The 21,197-nt window shown below is 36.4% G+C and overlaps 1 protein-coding gene across 1 annotated transcript; it reads left to right on the top strand.

Annotated features, from left to right (window-relative positions):
* The first annotated feature begins 19,146 nt into the window (after window positions 1–19,146).
* Window positions 19,147–20,112, top strand: LOC124088443 (olfactory receptor 10T2-like). The gene has a single exon (XM_046438002.1). It carries the CDS (start codon window positions 19,147–19,149, stop codon window positions 20,110–20,112), a length of 966 nt encoding a protein of 321 aa, XP_046293958.1.
* Window positions 20,113–21,197: the final 1,085 nt, after the last annotated feature.

Genomic DNA, 21,197 nt, shown 5'->3' with positions numbered 1-21,197 from the left:
GGCCTCTCAAGCTAGTCAGACAGAGAAAGAAAGTGTAAAACAGAAAAAGCCATCAGGGGGAAAGTTACAACAGGAGACTGCTACTAACACCTTTCTATCACCAGAGGATGTAAGTGTCCAACTAACAAGGCCACCTCCATATGCTGGGAGGTCCCCAACCCCCGCAGTTGATAGTTGGGATCCTGAGACAAGATCTCAAATATTAACGTGCCCTGTATTTGAGGCAGGAGGGCAGCGATTTTACCAAGTTTTAAATTTCAAAACAGTGAAGCAGCTAAAAGAGGCTGTAACAACCTATGGTCCTCAAGCACCCTTCACTGTAAGCATGGTCGAATCCATTAACAACTTGAACATGACGCCAGCAGATTGGGCTAATATGTGTAAAGCTGTGCTAGATGGAGGACAATACCTGTTATGGAAGGTTGCCAATGAGGAATTTTGCAAGGAGACGGCTAGGCGAAATGCAGCAGCTGGTTATCCTCAGAGAAATCTAGATATGTTGTTAGGAAAGGGACCTTATGAGGATCAGCAGCAACAAATTGCATATGATCCTGGCGTATACGCACAAATTGCTGCAGATGCAATTAAGGCATGGAAGACTTTACAAGGACATGGAGGTTTACAAGGTCAATTATCTAAGGTAATACAAGGAGCTAATGAACCTTATGCTGAATTTGTAGATAGGCTTATTCAAACAGCTACCAGAGTTTTTGGGAATACAGAACAAGCAATGCCATTACTAAAACACCTGGCTTATGAGCAAGTGAATCGTTGGTGCAGAGATATCATTAGACCATGGAAACATGAAGATTTAAACACATATATTAAATTATGTAGAGACATTAATGAACAAGAGCAAGTCGTGGCAGCTGCAGTAAAACAGGCTTTAGATGCCAGAGACATTAATGAACAAGGGCAAATTGTGGCAGCTGCAGTAAAACAGGCTTTAGATGCCAGGCCAAGAACATGCTACAATTGTGAACAAACAGGACATTTTAAAAGGAATTGCCCCATTGGAGGAGGGTTTAACAAAACTAGGTATCAAAGGAGTAGAATACCAGGTATTTGCCCACGATGCCGTAGAGGGAGACATTGGGCTAATGAATGCCGTTCTCAAACCACCATAGAGGGTACTCCATTATCAAAAAACGAACAAGGACCAGGTGTTTATCCACGATATCGTGGAGAAAGGCATCGGGCTCCATTGCCAAAAAATGGACAGGGGGGCCCAATGCTCCGGGGCCCAAAACCACAAATATACGGAGCACTGGAGGAACCCAGCAACCCCATCAGAGTAGTGCCCAGGACACATTGTCCATCAGATCCCTCATCAGACAAACCAGAGGGAGCACAGGGTTGGACATCTGCGCCTCCACCAGAGCAGTACTAACTCCAGAGATGGGAGTTCAAATCATTCCCACAGGGGTGAAAGGACCTCTTCCCAAAGGAACAGTAGGCTTATTATTGGGACGCAGCTCTTCTACTCTAAAAGGACTTATGATAAGTCCTGGGGTAATTGATCCTGATTATGAAGGTGAAATAAAAATTATAGCCAGTTCTCCAAAGGGTATATCAGTAATTTCACCAGGAGATAGAATAGCACAGTTACTAATAATACCCAGCCTACATGACAAATTTTCCAGTCGTACTGTAGAAAGAGGTTCCAAGGGATTAGGCTCCACAGGTGTAGATTTGGCTATGCTTTCTTTAAATTTAGATTCTCGCCCCATGCTAAAACTAAATATTCAAGGACATGAATTTAATGGGCTACTGGATACAGGTGCAGACCTTAGCATCATCTCTCATCAAGAATGGCCAAAACATTGGCCATTACAACAAGCCACTCAAACGCTTCGAGGCCTAGGAGTGGCGACTAATCCCCATAGAAGTGCAATGGTATTAGATTGGAAGGATCCTGAAGGATGTGAAGGAACTATACAGCCATATGTATTGGATCATCTTCCCGTAAATTTATGGGGACGAGATGTCCTAGATCAATTAGGTTTGACATTAACAAATAACATCAACCAAAATGCACCCACTATTATGACTAGACAAGGTTTTAGGAAAGGAAAAAGATTAGAAAAACAAGAACAAGGTATAGCAGCACCAATACAAATAGATCAAGGAACAGAGAGACATGGGTTGGATTTTCAGAAAGGGCCACTGAGACAATAAAAATTACTTGGAAATCAGAAAGACCAGTATGGGTTCCTCAGTGGCCCCTGACTAAAGAAAAGATACAAGCAGCCCATGACCTGGTCAAACAACAATTAGCGGAAGGACATATACAACCTTCTGTATCTCCCCATAATACTCCCATTTTTGTCATCAAAAAGAAATCTGGTAAATGGAGATTATTGCAAGATTTAAGAGCCATTAATAATGAGATGGTTATTATGGGACCTGCTCAATCAGGGATTCCTCAGTTGTCTGCTTTGCCAAAAACCTGGTATGTTTTAGTTATAGATATTAAAGATTGTTTTTTTTCAATTCCAATTCATCCTGAGGATAGTCCACGTTTTGCATTTACTATCCCTGCACTGAATCATGAAGGTCCTGATCAGAGATATGAATGGAAAGTACTCCCTCAAGGGATGGCTAACAGCCCAACTATGTGTCAAATTTATGTTAACAAAGTAACCCAGCCACTTAGAAATCAAAATCCTGAACTACAAATATTTCACTATATGGATGATGTATTATTAGCACACAAAGATAAAAACACATTGCTAGAATGTTATGCCACACTTACAAACTTATTAAAAAATTATAATCTAGAGATAGCAATAGATAAAGTACAATTAAATTTTCCAATTAATTATTTAGGAGTTCTATTATCCTCAACCATGGTCCGTCCACCAAAAATTCAAATACGAGTAGATCAACTCAAATCACTTAATGACTTTCAAAAGTTATTAGGAGACATAAATTGGATAAGGCCTTATTTAGGTATACCAACAGGAGAGTTGGGACCTTTATTTGATATCCTAAAAGGTCCATCAGATCCAAATTCACCCCGAATGTTAACGCCTGAAGCAAGAAAGGCATTAAAAATCATTGAAACATATATGGAAAATATGCATTTGGATAGAATTGATATAAGTTTGCCTTTATTATTTATTGTACTACCAACAAAAAATATTCCTACAGGAGTATTTTGGCAAGAAGGTCCATTATTGTGGATACATTTATCTTATTCTCCTAACACTATTCTTACTAGGTATCCTGAGGCTGTAGGACAATTAATACTCAAAGGAATAAAAGCAGCAAAGGGAGTGTTTGGAATTTCTCCCAATAAAATTATAACTCCATATACTATGAATCAAATTGATGAGTTAGCTAATGAGTTAAATACTTGGGCAATAATCATGTGCAAATCTAATGTTTCATTTGATAACCACTTACCATCTAATCCTTTATTGTCTTTTTGGTCATTGCATCCTGTAATTTTTCCAAAAATGACAAGAAAAACACCTATCATGAATGCTCCAAATGTATTCACTGATGGGTCAAATAATGGTACAGCAGCAGTAGTTACCCCTGATCAAACTTTTACATTTTTAGTACCCAAACAATCAGCTCAAAAGGTAGAGCTTAATGCAGTTTTACAAGCTTTTGTGATGTTTAAAGATTCTGTATTTAATTTATTTTCTGATAGTCAGTATGTAGTTAATGCTATAGTATCTCTTGAAGATGCTGGTAGGATTTCCCCTTCTTCTACTGTTTTCTCTTTGCTTTCCACTATACAAAGTCTAATCTGGGACAGAAAAGATCCATTCTTTATAGGACATATCAGGGCACATACAGGATTGCCTGGAGTCCTTAGTTTGGGCAATGATTTAGCAGACAAAACTACACATGACATACATATTTTTTCTACACTAGAAGAAGCTATAAATTTTCATAAAAAGTTCCATGTCAATGCTAATACTTTACAAAAGCATTTTAAAATAACTAAGGAACAAGCTAGACAAATAATAAAACAATGTCAAAATTGTGTGACCTTTTTACCACAAGTTAATCTTGGAGTCAATCCTAGAGGATTGATACCTAACCATATTTGGCAGATGGACGTCACACACTTGCCAGAATTTGGAAAATTAAAATATTTGCATGTTACAGTTGATACTTCTTCTGGATTTTTGATGGGCTCCCTTCATGCCGGAGAAAAAACTAAAGATGTTATAGCTCATTGCTTACAAAATTTTGCCACTGTGGGTGTTCCAAAACAGTTAAAAACAGATAATGCCCCTGGTTATACTTCTACCTCTTTTAAACAATTTTGCTCAACATTTGGCATTACTCATATAACAGGAATCCCATACAATCCACAGGGACAAGGCATAGTTGAAAGAGCTCATCAAACTATTAAAATGTACTTATTAAAGCAAAAAGAAGGAATTGGGAAGGGGTATATATTCCCCAAAGATAAACTTAAAATAACCCTTTTTACTCTAAACTTTTAAAATTTGGATTCATCAGGACTTAGTGCTGCAGAAAGGCATATGTGTCCAAAAAATGTACATAAGCCCAAGGTACTTTGGAAGGATATTCTAACAGGACAATGGAAAGGTCCTGACCCAGTGATTGTCTGGAGTCGAGGGTCTGTTTGTGTGTTTCCACAGGGAGAACAGCAGCCAATTTGGATTCCAGAGAGATTAACCAAGGTCCTGACCCAGTGATTGTCTGGAGTCAGGGGTCTGTTTATGTGTTTCCACAGGGAGAACAGCAGCCGATTTGGATTCCAGAAAGATTAACTAAAGCGATTTCTACAGACCAAAAAGAAGATGATTTGGCTCAAATCCATAACAACTGATATCCAAAACTCCAGTTTGGCTATTCTTACATCTGCAACAGAACCAGGATGCTTTTTTCAATATCTATTTTATTATTGCCCTTTGCCATATCATGAAGTTCTATTTTGTTTTTTGAGCTCATACAGACCTAGGTTAATGTTTTGCTGATCAGTTCTATTTTTTGACTATAGAGTTTTTAAACATTGGAATGGAGATTTCACCTGTAAAAAGTTATAAGGCCTTTACTATAATGTTATGTGTTGTATGTATTATATTATGTGTGCACACTTGTGTTTTGTGTTATATGTTTGAATGTACGTATGTCCATATATCATATATGATGAGCGCTCATGATAAAATGGATCCAAATATTTTTTTTTCACTTGATTTATATGGTTTAATTTAAATTGGGTAAATAACTGTTGAGGATTGTTTTAATATGTAAACAAAAAAGAAGGTTAACAGATCTGTTTGTTTACTTTCACCTTTCCTTTTCATTATATTTAATAATTCTCTTAAAGATAATGTAAATTGTTAAGAAAATTGTTTTCTTTTAGTGCCTTCTGTAATGTTACATAATTTTTTCTTTAGCCATTATTGCCAGAATTCCTATCTTCATCCCAGTGCCGGTGAAGACAATGTAAATTGTTAAGAAAATTGTTTTCTTTTAGTGCCTTCTGTAATGTTACATAATTTTTTCTTTAGCCATTATTGCCAGAATTCCTATCTTCATGCCAGTGCTGGTGAAGTGAAAGATAAAACCAATCTACAGCTTCTACAATAGCCATCACTGAACTGCTTGCAGAACTTGCCTGGACACATTGTGAGCTCACCTGTATGCATTATGAACTATCTGTTGGTGCAGCGACTTGTGGTAGTGTTGGGGTATTTTTGCTGATGATGTCACCGGTGGTACAATTTTTCAAAGGAGCCCTCAATTGGCTTAATGTCATGGCATTTTGCATCCTCCTCTACTAGTGATGGTCTAAAATTTGGGGGCCAACAGAGGTGAGGCAAAGAACCTCACCCCCCCCCATTGGTGCAAAGGCCTATCCACAAGTATAGCTGTATGCTGGACCGGTAGTCAGTGACGGGTATGATCCAATTGCAGTGGTACCAACCTAAGACAGGAGGCTTACGCCTAGAGGTCAGTTCATCCGATGACGGGTAAGGACCATATGTTGAATTGGACTGCCTAACAGACACGGTCCCTAAGCCACATGCTTGTTGTTTAAACAGAGAGGGGGAGATGTTGAGAGCCACAGCCTAAGGGGCCCCAGCAAACTTCCAGCTGCCAGCAAACTTCCAGCTGCCGGCTGATGATTGGCTCACAGCGGCCCCAGCAACATCTAGCTGATTGGCTCCTCGGCCCCAGCAACATCTAGCTGATTGGCTCCTCTGCGGTGATGCTCATTGGGCTGTTTCCCTGCCCTTTCAGACCACGGAACTGCTCATTGGGGGACTTTTTTGGCTCCGCCCACGTGACCCAGCCAATCGGCCTCAAGAGCAGGAGGATTGTGGGAGGTGGAGAGAAGCTTGTGTGGGAGAGAGAGGCTTGTGGAAAGCCGGTGGTGGCAGTTGAGGCTCTGAGGGTTTTTCCTGAGAGGCTGTTTTGTTTGGCGTGTGTGGTTCTAAAAATAAAGTTAGTTTCTTTTGACAAGTGGCTCCTGATTGTGCCTAGCCAGACTGCGGCAGCCTAGGTTACTAAATACTTCACAATATGTGTAAGTTAAATATGACCATTTTTTTAAAAGAAGAAATAAGTTTGTTCTTGATAGTAAAGTGAGACATGAATTTCACATTAGGGTTATAAATGAAGTTGCCTATTATAAACTTTATAAAAAATTTTTTACATATTTGAAGCTGAAAATATTTTTTACTAAGTAGCTTAAAGTATCATAATCACTGTGAAACGGGCATGATTGAGAGTATATAAATATAATATTCTAGTAAATCAAATCACTTCCTACCATAACTGCAATTTTGTAGCATAAAATAATATCATTGTCAACATACTATATATAGTTGAATAAAGTATAGATAAAAAACTTTAGAAGAATCAAGCTAGGGGCCCAAGTTGACCACCTTCTTCAAATTCTCTGATGGTAAATACACCAAGCTTTTTCTAAAGTTTGCCTTGAAACTAAAGCATCCAGATGCTAAACAAAGTATTTATGCAAAGATTTTTTTCTCTTTACATTTTCAGATCATCAATGTAAATATTTAAAAATGCCAAAGCATCTCAACACTAGCATTTTGGCAAAGTGCCACGTTTGCATAGTGCTAAAAGACTTATGTGTAAAGACCAAGAAGATAATGCTAAGTGAAGTTAGCCAATCCCAAAAAAACAAATGCCGAATGTTTTCTTTGATATATGGAAGCTTATTCATAGTGGGATGGGGGAGCATGAAAGGAATAGACAAACTCAAGATAGGGTAGAGGGGTGGGAGGGGAAGAGAGGGGCATGGGTTAATTAATGATGGTTGAATGTGATGATCATTATTATCCAAAGTACATGTATGAGGACATGAATTGGTGTGAGTATACTATGTATACAACCAGAGATATGAAAAATTGAGATATATATATATATATATATATATATATATATATAAAATAAGAGTTGTAATGACTTCCACTGTTATAAATAAATAAATAAATAAGTTTGAAGAGAAATCGTTAGCTCAACATTTACTTATTTAGAATTGGCACCAATGTAGTCTTCCTTGCTTGCTTAAAAACTGATTACTGTCAATTTTTTCTTTAAATTCCTATTTTATAAGGAAAAAACCCAAAGCATTTGCATTATTTTTATTAATATTTGTTTGTTAACAAGACTGAATTTTTTCTTTGGTTATGGCTCATCAATTTTTAATATATATATATTTGCAAATGGAAAAATAAAAGAACAAGAATCTTGGTAACTTGGGCTGTGACTGTTTCTTCCTTCCCCTGAAACCAATGGTGAAACAGAGAAAATCAGCCAATATTGCCCACTAGCTCATTGCTTAATTATACCTGCTCTCTTTCCACACTACCTTTTGTGAGCACAGATAATTTTAGAGATTAAAGTTATCTCAAGTGGTAAATAAAAATCAATGCATCCGATTCATTAACAAAAGTCAAAGTCTTACCTCTTGAAATAAGAACCCATTCATCTTTCAGTAATAGACCAAAAACATAGTGGTTATATAGCTATCTTTTACTTTTGTTCTCCTCTGGGGATAAATCTCTGAAGACACTAGAGATTCAAACGTGAATTCAAAGGCATCATAGAGTATCATTATTTTCTGTAGTAGATATTGAGAAGTTCAATTAAAAAAAAAAACAACCAATACTTCAAGATTCTGTTAATTCTCAAGTGGTCAGTTTGTTCATTTGTTTCTATATACCTGCATAATTTCATAATCTTTGTTTAATAATTACTAAAGAATATAATATGTTTTATTCAAATTGTTTTATTCATAAACATTAGTTACAAGTGAACTGTGATATTTCTGATTAAGAAATACTCAGTGCTAAACTTCAGATATAAAATGCCAACCTTATCTTCGATCATTCAATATGTGTTTATTGATAATTATTGTGTATTGATATCTGTAACACATGCCATTATGTACCTTGGGGAATAGGATGTGAAACTTCAAGGAAAGTTGAATTTTAAGTAATAAATATTTTAAGTCATATACATTCATTGCAGAGAATACATAAGTAAATAACTGTCTTGAGAGTTATATAAAGAAGTACACATTTTTAAAAAGATGTTTGGATGTCTTCCATATAAGAAAGAGTCTCAAAGCACTGCTTCTTGAGTAGTGCCTTGTGGTGTAGCTGGTTCATAGTGAAATGCAAGAATCTTCAACTTGAAGACTTAGTCTCACCCTCATTCTCTTACTAATTCTAATTTAAGAATCTCCCATTTCAACCTCTGAAAACTCTCATTTGAGGAGTGGGTTTACCACAACTTAGATAATAAGAACCAATACACACTTAAAGCTCACTTTATGCCAATAATATGATAAACATTTTACACTCACAACAAACTGATGAGATTGGTACTTTTATTGTTCTCATCATTTAAATGAGAGAACTGACACTGAAGAATTCAAACAATCTGTCCTAGAAGGTCCACCTCACTGTCAGATTCCTGCTTCCAGTACCATCCAGCAAAGTATCTGCTTCCAGGCTCCGCTCTTTCTCTCTTTCTCTGAAGCTTATGGCCTTCTGGGAGGCCATTAGCCACCTATTGAGTCTCTATGCAAGACTTTCCAGATGTGGAAGCAGCTAAGGTCCCTGAGTACAGCCCCAAATAATGTAGGCTGGAATGCAGTGCATACACATAACCTTAGCTTTCAGATGGACAATTCTAGAAGTCCATCTCTGAGTTTCTACCTTGGCAGAGTTGAACCAAGATGCAGTTGTTCCAGCTATGACTTGGATTATACAACCAGGAAAGTGGACATCAGGAGAAGAATAGATCTCTTACTTGCAAGAATGGATAATCTGGGCTGGGTATGTGGCTCAAGCAGTAGCACGCTCGCCTGGCATGTGTGCGGCCCAGGTTCGATCCTCAGCACCACATAGAAACAAAGATGTTGTGTCTGCCGAAAACTAAAAAAAAAAAGAATGGATAATCTAAAATGGTGAATATCTTGTTATATATAAAATAACAATAAAAATCTATTGTAGTCCTTACCATTCCCTTAAGATACATAAAACTCAGGGTGGGGTTGTGTTTCGGAGATAGAGTGCTTGCCCAGCACGTGTGAGGCACTGGGTTCGATTCTCAGCACCACATAAAAATAAAATAAAGGTACTGTGTCCACCTATAACTAAAAACAAATAAATACATATTTTACAAAATAAATAAAACTTACCAAATAAACAATTTATATTATTACCTTGTGGTATATTTTTGGAGAAATATGTCAGATATAACAATGATAACATAAAGGTAGCATTAAAAAAATAAAAATATAAGGTCTCAGAATCTTTATTTTTCATAATATTACTACACTATCAACTGTACATACATTGTGAAAATTTAAAAACATAAATTATAATCTTGAGAAAAATCATTTTAAAAGTAATACAAAGAAATATGACTAAAATACCAGAAGACAAATTAAAATGGAAGTAAAAAATTTTAGATAATCTCAAAGAGGGCAGGAAATGGAAAGAGAAAAATTAAAAGTCTGATCAGGAATACATATCAATCAATATCACTCCTAATGGTGAAATACTAAATATCTTCTATCTTTGTTGGGGTAAAAGGTAATAAAGTCTACCCTTAACACACTTTTATTCAATATTATAGTGGAGGTGTCAGATATTGAATTAAGTTAATTAACAGCAATGTAAAAAACCCACAAAGATTAAACAGAAAAAAAGTAAAACTCTCCATTTGTACACAGTTGTTTTTGCAGGAAATTCTAAGAAATCTATAAAATATATACTAAAACTAAGTCAGTAAGATAACACAATAAAACCATCAAAAATTCCCAAGAAATTTTATTTTATTTTTGTTATTATTATTTTTTTAGTGGTGCAGGGGATTGAACCCAAGGCCTTGTGCATTCGAGGCAAGCAATATACCCACTGAGCTACATCTTCAGCCCCCCAAGCAATTTTATTTTTATGTGATACTATCAAAACAGAAAATAATTATATTTATAATACAACAAAACCATAAATATTTAGGAATAAATTTACAAACATCTGTGAAAATCCTGCTCACTAACAATTTTAAAGAAAAATTAAAGAAGACCTAATTAAATAGAAAGAGATATATACCACATTCATGGAATGGAAATCAATATCATTAAGTTGTCAATTCTTCAAAAATTGATCTATAAATTCAATGCAATGTGATTAATGTTCTAATGGTACTTTTTGTATAAATTAGCAAGGTAATTCTGTATAGAATAGTGAGAGCAAGTTTAGAAAACTGCTGTTTTCTAAACCAAACAGAATAGTGAGAGCAAGTTTAGAAAACTGACAAGTTTACAGGATTCACATTGCATGACTTCAACACTTACCACAACCTAAATTAATCAAGACACTATGATATTGGTGAAATCATAGACATACAGATCACAGGAACAGAAAAGACATTCCAAAATACATCCATGTTTAAACCATGTTTATATCTGACCTTTGTTTTTGGACAAATGTTAAAGACAATTCAGTGGAGAAAGAGTTTTCAGCATATATTACTTAGACAACTAAATACCCATGTGGAAAAAATGAATAACTATTAAATCATACAAAACACAAAAATTGAATTAAGATATTGCATATATAAATATTAAAGACAAAATTAAATACTTTTACCATTAAGTATATAAGAAAATATAATTTTAGAAATTGCAAAAATAAAAGAAATTAAAATGACATACTAGATTTTCTTAAAATGTAAAATGGTGGCTCCTCAAACAAAAAATGAAAAACTGAAAAGGAAAAGCAAACATTTGCGATATATATATATGACAATGAGCTTGTATATAGAATCCATAAAGAAATCTTAGAATTGAATAAGATAATAAAGAACCCATATTCTTTAAAATGGGGGAAATATTTCAACAGGCACTTCATAATAGGGTATACACCTGACCAATAACACAATTAGATCTGCAGCAGTCTGGCTGGGCACAAATCACTCAAGCAGGAACAAACTTTATTTCCAAACTCCACCAGCACACTCCCCGGGAACTTTCCCGAACGCCAGCCACGTGGCCCTCCAGGAACACACCACACACCAACCGGAACTCCCACCACTGGAACTTCCAACCAAGGAGAACTCTTCAGGAATCCCCTGCGAGAGCTCAACCGGAACTCAATGGGAACTCCGTGAGAACTCAAAAGTCGTCATCTTAATGGCTCGCTGGCGTCACCTCTCAACCACTACTTCTGGTAAAAATGCCATGCGTCATCCCGACTCCGCTGTGGCCCTCAACATAGAACTTCAGTAAGTTCTAATTAATTGTTACAGATATTTAGTTTGATAAACTGCACCTATTAGCTTTGAGGTTTGGGAACCCAGTGGAGCCCATCCAAAGTGCTCCTCCTAATAGATTTCATTCTTAATGACCATAATTTCTTTTTTTAAGTTATTTTTTATTATTTCTTACATACATCACAATAGAGGAGTGCATTACATTTATAATTTTTTTGCATTGCAATTCTTAATACACCTTTACACCACAATTTATCAAATCTCTGTTTGAATATAAGGTATGTTGACAGCAAATTCACATCTTCATACATGAATTTTGTATGATGATGACCATAATTTCTGTTTTTGTTATTACATATTATGCATGTAAGGGCATCTTGGTTGATATGGCATTTGTGTTGAATAATTAATGATTGGCAAAATTTGAGATTAGCTAAGTTCCAAACATCTTTCCAGATGTAAGTGCCGGAGTCCGGCTGCAGCAAAATAACCGGGGGGTGACGAACAACTATACGTTGATACAGCAGGAGTAGGAGCCGTTTATTGCAGGACAGGAGCAGTATTTATACATTCCACAGAGCTTATCTAATTAGCATAAACTAGATACAGCAGTCAACCAATCAGGAATCTCCACACTTAATGGCTCGCTTTTGTTACTTCTCAAACCACTCCCTCTGGCATTTTGCCAGGCACCATCCAGACTTGTTTACGAACTCTAACATTCCCCTGGCAAAATGCCAGGTGTTATTTTGACTAGTTTACAGACTCTAACATGTAAGAAATATGACAACAAGAAAAATGCAGAATTCAGTCAAGAGATACTGTGTTCAATGGAATACCATTTGATCATAAAAAAGATGAAATCCTGTCATTTGTGATAACATGCACGGTATTATGCAGCTGTGAATGGTATTATGCAGGCAGATCATTGTGTTAAGTGAACTAAGCCAGGAACAGAAAGACAAGTACTATAGGATCTCAGTCATACACAGACTATAAAAAGTTGGTTCCATAGAAGTTGAGATATGAATAGTGGTTACAGGATGCAAGAGGGAAAGTGGAAGAGATTTATCAATGGATACTAAGTTATACTTAAATAGGAATAAGAAATTCTGTTGTGATATTGCACTGTAGAGTGACCATATATAATAATAATATAATATGTATTTCAAAAAGGTAGAAAAATGATTTTGAAAGTTTTTACCATAAAGAAATGATGAATGTTGGAGGAGATGGATGTCTCATCTGATTTCAACAATATACGATAAACATATGTGTCCAAAAGCCACATGGTACTCCACAAATATGAACAATTACTATGCTCTTATGTATTACTCAAAAATAAATTTAAGAAGTTTTTAAGAATATTTTTTAAAGATAAAAAGTGTTGACTGGTTTGCCATAAGATGTAAAATTTTGAGAATAAATGTTGGAGATAAGACTTGATAATACATTGGGTTGAAGATAAGACAGATGGTAAATAATTTGAGGGACAAGATGATGAGAGAAGCAATTAAGAGCCATTTGCAGATGTCACAAATGTCACTGTATAACTGCGGATTTGGATAAAAGTGAATATTCTTTGTAGGCAAAGTCTTCTACAGCAGAGTTGCTCCAAGAGAAAGCAGTAACAAAGGCTCATACTGAGTGTTCATTTTCTTCCTACCTACCTTCTACTTGTTTCTCCTGGGAATAGTCTCATCACACCTCATTTTTCTGTCCTGTGAATAGAGTATTAGAGAACTGAAGGACTTGGAAATTTTTCAGAATCATAAAATAAAGGTAGTAAGCAGAGAGTAAATATGTCTGCTGGAATCACTTTTATGACAAAATATCTTTATAACAATTCATTTTGAAGAATAAGAACAAACTTATCAAAAAATCCCATTATATGTTAGAGTTTTTAAAGCACATGTGTGGACATTACAATAGAGGATAGAGCCACAGACACAAGACTTCTGGTATCTAAAGCAGTCTCAGGAGAATAGTCTCCAGTGGCCCCAGGACTCTCATTAAAATCTGCATGGTTCCAAGTTCCACCCTAAGGAATGAAGAAGACACTAACTTTAAGTTACAAGAGACTCCAATTTCAGAGGGGACTCAACACAGACATTCAAAGGGGAAAACTGCCTTAAAACTTATCCCTGAGTTATAACATATATGAAATCCAGAAGAGCCACAGAAGGCAACCCCTGAGTTGTGACTACACTCTTCCTACTGCTTAGTTACCTCCTAACTTCAAAAGACTGGGAGGTGAATCTCTTTCTTTACAAGGTAGGAATAAAGGGAGTTTATTTTTTCACTTCTTATAATAGACATTATTCTATGTCTTGGAATAATATAAGGCCTATGAGTGTGATAGAAGGTATTGAAATCTCTATGGAAACAGGTAAGTTGTAAATTAAGGATATTGCCAGTTCTTCATTCATGGTAAAGATGAAAATTGTATGGGGAAAAGACTGTAAGAACTGAAAACACAGAATAAGATGGCAAAATCCAGCTGTATAAAGATGGTAAGGTTTGGAGAAAACAAATAGAAAGTTTGACACAGTGTTACAGGCATCTTGTTCTCCAGTGGCTGCCAGGGTCACTGGAGTGATTAAAATAATGTCATACTGACAAAGCTCCTATCACTGCTGTGCTTGAATAGTATGAGCAAAGCAGGATTTACCATCAGCATATATGACAAGGATCATAAAATCAAAGACTCTTTAACCAAAATCACTGATGAAGATTGTGTAAACTACACATACCCTGATATCTTTGAATCTTCTCTCCATGAACTCATCAAGAGCTTGTGATAAGTATGAGTGATGCTGAAGTTTGAAGACTTTTTTTTCAGCCTGTTTGTTTTTCACTACTCATTCATTGAGCAAGAATGGAGAAAACATCAATCCGTGCATTCACATTACTAAGTGATATGATTCTTCAAATCTGTTTGGAGATGTTTATAGCAGTACATTTCATGTTTACAGCAGTACAATTCACAATAGCCAAGTTAAAGAACCAACCTAGGTGTCCATCAACAGATGAATGGATAAAGAAAATGTGGTATATATACACAACAGAATTGTAGTCATCCATAGAGAAGAATGAAATGATGGCATTTGCAGAAAAGGAGGTATAACTGCAGAATATCATTTTATGCAAAATAAGAAGACTCAGAAAATTAATGTACTTATGCTATTTTATATGTTTCTCTTCTACAGAAGCCAGAGAGAAAAAGGCAGGGAGGGATCTCATGAAAATGGAATGAAGATCAGTAAAGTAGATAAAATTAGGGAAAAACAGGAGGAACTGGGAATGAAATTGATTGAAGTATGTCATGTGCATGTATGAATATGTCACAATGAAACCCACTTTTGTGTATAATTATTGTGCACCAATTTAAAATTGCCTAAGATAACCAAAGCGATAAAGAAACTACCAATTTCTCAGAAAACTGCTTATAAAAATAAATAAGTAGCCAGACACGGTGGCACACGCCTGTAATCCCAGCAGTTCAGAAGACTGAGACAGGAGGATCACAAATTGAAAACCAGCTTCAGCAATTGCAAGGCGCTATGTAACTCAATGAGACCCTGTCTCTAAATAAAATACAATAGGGCTGAGGATGGGGCTCAGTGGCCGAGTGCATATATACATATATAAAGAAAGAAAGAAAATTGCCTTAGAAAAGAAAGTCAATGGCAATGTTGACTAATAACATAACAGGTCAGAAGTAAAAAGTATCCATTTGGAGAACATCCAGCTATCTTTACTATGTGTCAAAAAGTATTTACTAATACACTTAAGTAAAAATAATGGAAGCATTTGTGGAGAATATGGGATTCTTTGTTTTTCCAACAGCCATTGCACAATTCTTAGTCAAATATCTACATTAACCGACTTTGACTGTATAATGAAGGATACAACATTTTAAAACTAGTCTGTCTCTTCCCTACCTTATACAGATGTCAAGATATGAAAACAAACTTTTTTGATTTTTTTTTCTTTCTCATCACAGTACAATAGGTTGGGAAACAAGAAGAAATGACAACACTGCAAGGGAGAGTTAGAGAGGCTTCCCAGGGCAAGTGACATTTGAATGATCTTTTCAGTACAGTTAGGTTTTCATCAGACCAAAAAAAAGACAGAATGAACATTTTAAGTAAGACAAACAAGATGTGCAAAGTAGAAGAACGAGGAACTGACTTCCTGAATTTGGAAAACAACAGACTATTCTCACACAGGGGAGGCTGGCAGCAGGAAATGAAGATGGACAGGTGAGACCTTGAACCCATGCTAGAGTGAGTCCACATGTGGAAACTTAAAATCAATTAGCCATGCAAGTGGTTCTCCAGACTCTCAACACTCTGCAGCAAGTATGCTCTGGAGGTGCACCTACCGCCCACGTCTCCAGTTTCATCTCAAACAAGACCATCTTAATAGCATTTATATCTTTGGGTAGCTATGAGGATCTATGAGACAGCATAGCTGAAGCATGCATATGGATTAGAAGTTATTAGCATTTCATGGCATGTGAGCAAAGGGAACACAAAAGGCATCTATAATGAAGTGATAGAGCATGATGATAGACTTGATATAGAACACTCCTAGACAGGAGGCAAGAGGTGGTGCAAAAATCTAAATGAGTAAGATAGCAGAATAGAAGAGACCTTTTGAGCCTAGAAAAAGTGGACAATAAGAGAAACTGAGTTGTCCAATGAATTGAAGCAAGGACCTGGAAAACATGTAAAACTCTGATAGAAAGTACAATGAAGGAAGGAAAGGAAGCAGGCAGAGAGAACACCATATGCCAAGGAGCAGTCATCTAAAGGATCAGGGTGTATTTGAAAAATAGAGGACATATTGTCCTACTTAAACATAGGGCAGGTAGAGGCTGAGCCAGGAGATTTATCTTGCTATCAGTTTGTGAAATGCACTGAAGCTCCCGCTGGGGTATTTGAATTTCCTCCTATCAGCAGTATATAGCCAGGCACTGTTGTTGACAGAGCAAATATATCCTATATTTAGGAATCCAGCATCTGGTCAGTGTGGTCACATAAAATGAACCTGTAAGAAAGAGACTTGTGACACACATTGAAGGAGGTGCTCAATTCATCTTATAGGGAGGCTTCAAGGCAGTAGCACAGGGATTTAAAAAACAGACATAAGGAGTCCAGACATCTGGAATTCTGGAAGTGACTTCACGGATGTAAAGATGAGAAAAAGTAAAAAACAGAGCTCATGATAGCTCTCTAATATCTACAAATAGCCCAATTAGAAAACTCAGGAGGAAGGATATGACTGGTTCTGCTTTGAAAATTTTGCACTGAAAATCTGGTGTTGGAGAGATTCCAGAAGAAATTTTAAGTATTTTTTCATAGAGACTGGAATTAGAGGGTGGTAAAAATATAAGTGGTAACCCAAACAATAAGAGTGGAAAAGATATTCCTATAAAGGTTACTATAATAGACTGGGAACCTTCAGAGGAAAGGCTCTTTGTGGAATGGTCTCAAAGAGAAGCTGTGTGAGTCTTGGTTGAAGATTGCTTGAGTAGACCTGTGGCCCACCTTCAGGTCTTTATGGTAGCTGAGACTTGTGTCTATAATGTTCTCTCCCCTAATCTTTATGTGTTGTTTACAGATTGTCATTCGCCTCTCATTTAAGTATATTGCATCCTCAGAGAGGGCTTCCCTGACTGCGTAAACAACAATAGTGATACACTCCCATTTGACAGAGGTGCTACATGTCTGGTACTAATGTGTTTCCCATGCAGTTAATCTAATGGCATATCATAGACATTAGTCAATTCATGACATTTGATAGCCAATTAAATACTCCATACCTCACTTTCATCTTTTGTAAATCCAAATGATAATTCCCACTTCACAGACATGTGAGGATTATGTGAGGCAGAGTTGCCTAACCCCAACGTGTTTTCTGGCACATTACCAGTACTGAATAGTTGCTAATTAACTTCTATTCTATTCTATAGCCAAAATCATAGAAAGCAGAAACTCTTCAAATAACAATATAGTTTCATCTTTTGTCTTCTTTTCCCTTAATCTTTGTAAATCCTATAATTTACAGTGTCTCTTTCTCCCTCCCTCTCTCTCTCCCCTCCCCCACACCTCCATTTTCCACCCCTGCTTTCTTATTATTTTTCTTTCCCTTCATCTTTGTGCCAGAAGTTAAAATCAAAATTCTTTGGAGATTCATCATATTGGTTTCCTGCCTGTGTCTCCCACATGAACTGATGTTTGATGAATAAATGAAATAGAAATGTGACTTGAAAAATTGATCTAAGGAATTTGAGTTTATTCCTTTCAGGTCTGGAATGCAAAGACCATTTACCAAGCATACTAGCTAGAAAATATCCTGGAGATTCTACCCAAAATTCAAAAGTTGATCCAGATATCATGACCAGAATATGACATTTTGGAGTGAGATAGTATCTTCAAATTTACTTGACTCCAAGGTAGCCCATTATATTTTAGGAGGCTGTTTGAAAAGAATTTTGATGAAAATTTCCTAAGAACTTTAAAATCATTGATGTGTTTTAAGAACTTGTTAAGAACTACTAATAGAGTATATTACAAGCATCAAATATTATCATGGACCTGAACCCAGCAGAAGTAGCAAGTTAAGTATATTTATCAGGTCTAGTCATTTTCACAATGGAATCACTCTGGAAGCCACTGGATGGTGGGGTGCTCTGATTTAAACAGAATTGCACTGAGAACAATATCAAAGTTCTTTTAGAAAATTTCACTGATGTCTTAAAAATGTTTAAATATTAGCCACATCATTTTAAGTAACTTAAATGATTGAGTTATTTTATTTGTTCAATCCCAAGTGCCAGTGTACCATTAGATTACAAGAAGTATTTGAAAAATATGGTATCACAAAACCAGTGGATGAAAGCAAAGAGATTTTATTCATATTTTCCCTCTTCCATGCAGATCCTAAGTGGAGAAGGGAAGGATCAAGAGGTTGTATGAGTAGAATCCAAGAAGATATTTGGTCCCTCTCTATGGCGTAATGATTCTGTACTAGAATCATCACTTGAGCTCCTGACCTTGATTACAGTTAGGTATGTTTAACTCCCTCTTTTCCAGCTCTTTCTTAAGAATTGTCTTACCATAAGTCTGGTATGGTGGCACATGCCTATAGTCGCAGCTACTTGGGAGGCTAAGGCAGGAGGATTGCTTGAGCTCACGAGTTTGAGACCAGCCCATGCAACATAGTGAGACTCCAACCAAAAAGAAAGAGAGAAAATGAGTCTAACACTTGCTCTATATTAATGTACAGGTGGCATCAATACAGAAGAAGCTTTTTATGAACATCTCAGAATCTTGACCTCAAGCACATATACACCTATCATGTAAAGTTGCTGTCACCAAGAAGATGGGCAATCACACAGCAGTAAACACATTCCTTCTATGGGGATTTTCCAGTTTCCCAAACCTGCAGAATCTCCTCTTTGTAGTGATTTTCTCCTCCCATGTGACCATCCTACTTGCAAATGTGTCCATAATGGTGGCCATCAAGCTCAGTCACAACCTCCACACCCCCATGTACTTTTGCCTCTTTGGTCTGTCCTTTTCAGAAACCTGTACCACGATGGTGATCATCCCCCGCATGCTAGTGGACTTGCTCTCAGAGAGCAAGACCATCTCCCTTCGGGAGTGTGCCACCCAGATGTTTTTCTTCTTTGGCTTGGGAGGCAATAACTGCTTCATTTTGTCTGCCATGTCCTATGACCGTTACACTGCCATCCACAACCCACTTCATTATCCCATCCTGATGACAAGAAAGTTCTGCTTCCAGCTCATGATGACTTCTTGTATGGTTGGATTCTTGGTTTCTCTGTGCATCACCATCATTATATTCAACTTCTCTTTTTGTGACTCTTACACCATCCAGCACTTCTTCTGTGACATCTTACCTGTGGCCAGCCTTGCTTGTGATTACAATTCCTATCATGCAATGGCTATTTTTATGCTCTCTGCCTTCGTGTTGGTGGGCAGCTTTATTTTAATTTTGATATCCTACATCTTCATTTTGCCCACAGTTTTGAAAATGCCTTCTACAAAGGGGAAGTATAAGGCCTTCTCGACTTGTTCCTCTCACCTCACCGTGGTGTCCATTCACTATGGATTTGCTTGTTATATCTACCTTAGACCAAAAAACATCAGCTCCTTCCGTGAAGACATGCTGATGGCCGTGACATACACAGTGCTGACACCTCTGCTGAACCCCATCGTCTACAGTCTAAGGAACAAAGAAATGCAGATAGCCCTTAGGAAAGTACTAGGCAGTGGCAATAGGTTTATTTCTCAGATGATAAATAAAAGAGCCCTGAACATTTAAAAGAAAATTACAGAATGTTGATAAATAAAAGTGGATGAAGTGGAATACATCTAATAAAAACCACAACTTTAGTACAAAGCAACTTAAATATTATCTCATTACCTGATAGGTCCTTGTTTTACCATTTTTCTACTACAAACATAACACAATTTTAAAATATTTTCCAACATTATAATACATATGCACATATAAATGTAATAAATATAACAAACTTATTTGGAACATAGGACTTTCATAATAGCAGTTGCCTATAGGGAAGGAAGAAAATTATAAGATTGTCTAAAATTTGAATGGCAGTATGTTGATTGGGGATCCCCTTATAGTGGATTTATTCTTTATCAAGTCCAAAATAGCCAGATATTTTATTCATTTTAAATATCTTAAATGGTTGAATTATTTTATTCTTATAAAATATCATTCTTTTATTCTCTCATGAAATAACTCAGAGTTAACTTCATTTTATGTTTTATTTTTCTTCTGACTTATTCCCTGGGTAACAGGGCAAAAGACCTGGGGTAATTTTCTATTTTTCAGAAATATAAAATGGAATCACCTACATTCCAAATGTATTTGAACAAATTGAATTTTACTCACTTGATTTGTTTTTACGATGGATGAGAACAAATTCTATTATATGTGTTTCTATAACCACAGTGGTTTTATCAGAATAAAAACAAAATTTTATGGACATCCCAGTGAGTTCTAGAATCAGGAGAAGGATGGCTAAGTAGGAGATACTAGCCTCACTTCCCTTAAACACAAACACACACACACACATACACACACACACACACACCAAACAATAAGGAAACAGTTACCACAAATAGCCATAGAAAGGCTCCAGTTCAGTCAAGAGCATAAAGTAACACAGTGTAACAAAAATGATAAATAAGAAAGAAGGAAGGGGAAGGGAAGGGAAAAAAATGAAAATAACCCCACAGAAAGGATAACTGGAGAGACTGGCTTAGTGGATTTGTCTGGAGAGGGAGAGAAACAAGGAAGAAGTGTGGGCGCTATCTGTATCGTTCAGTGGTTGTCATCATGGTGCCCAGTGGCCTGCTTGGAGGAGGCTTTTCATAGTCTTT

Source organism: Marmota monax, unplaced genomic scaffold (assembly GCF_021218885.2).
Source record: "Marmota monax isolate L192 unplaced genomic scaffold, Marmota_monax_Labrador192_F-V1.1 WCK01_AAM20220418_F8-fsc00061, whole genome shotgun sequence".
Taxonomy (NCBI): domain Eukaryota; kingdom Metazoa; phylum Chordata; class Mammalia; order Rodentia; family Sciuridae; genus Marmota; species Marmota monax.
This window is presented reverse-complemented; position numbering and strand designations above follow the sequence as displayed.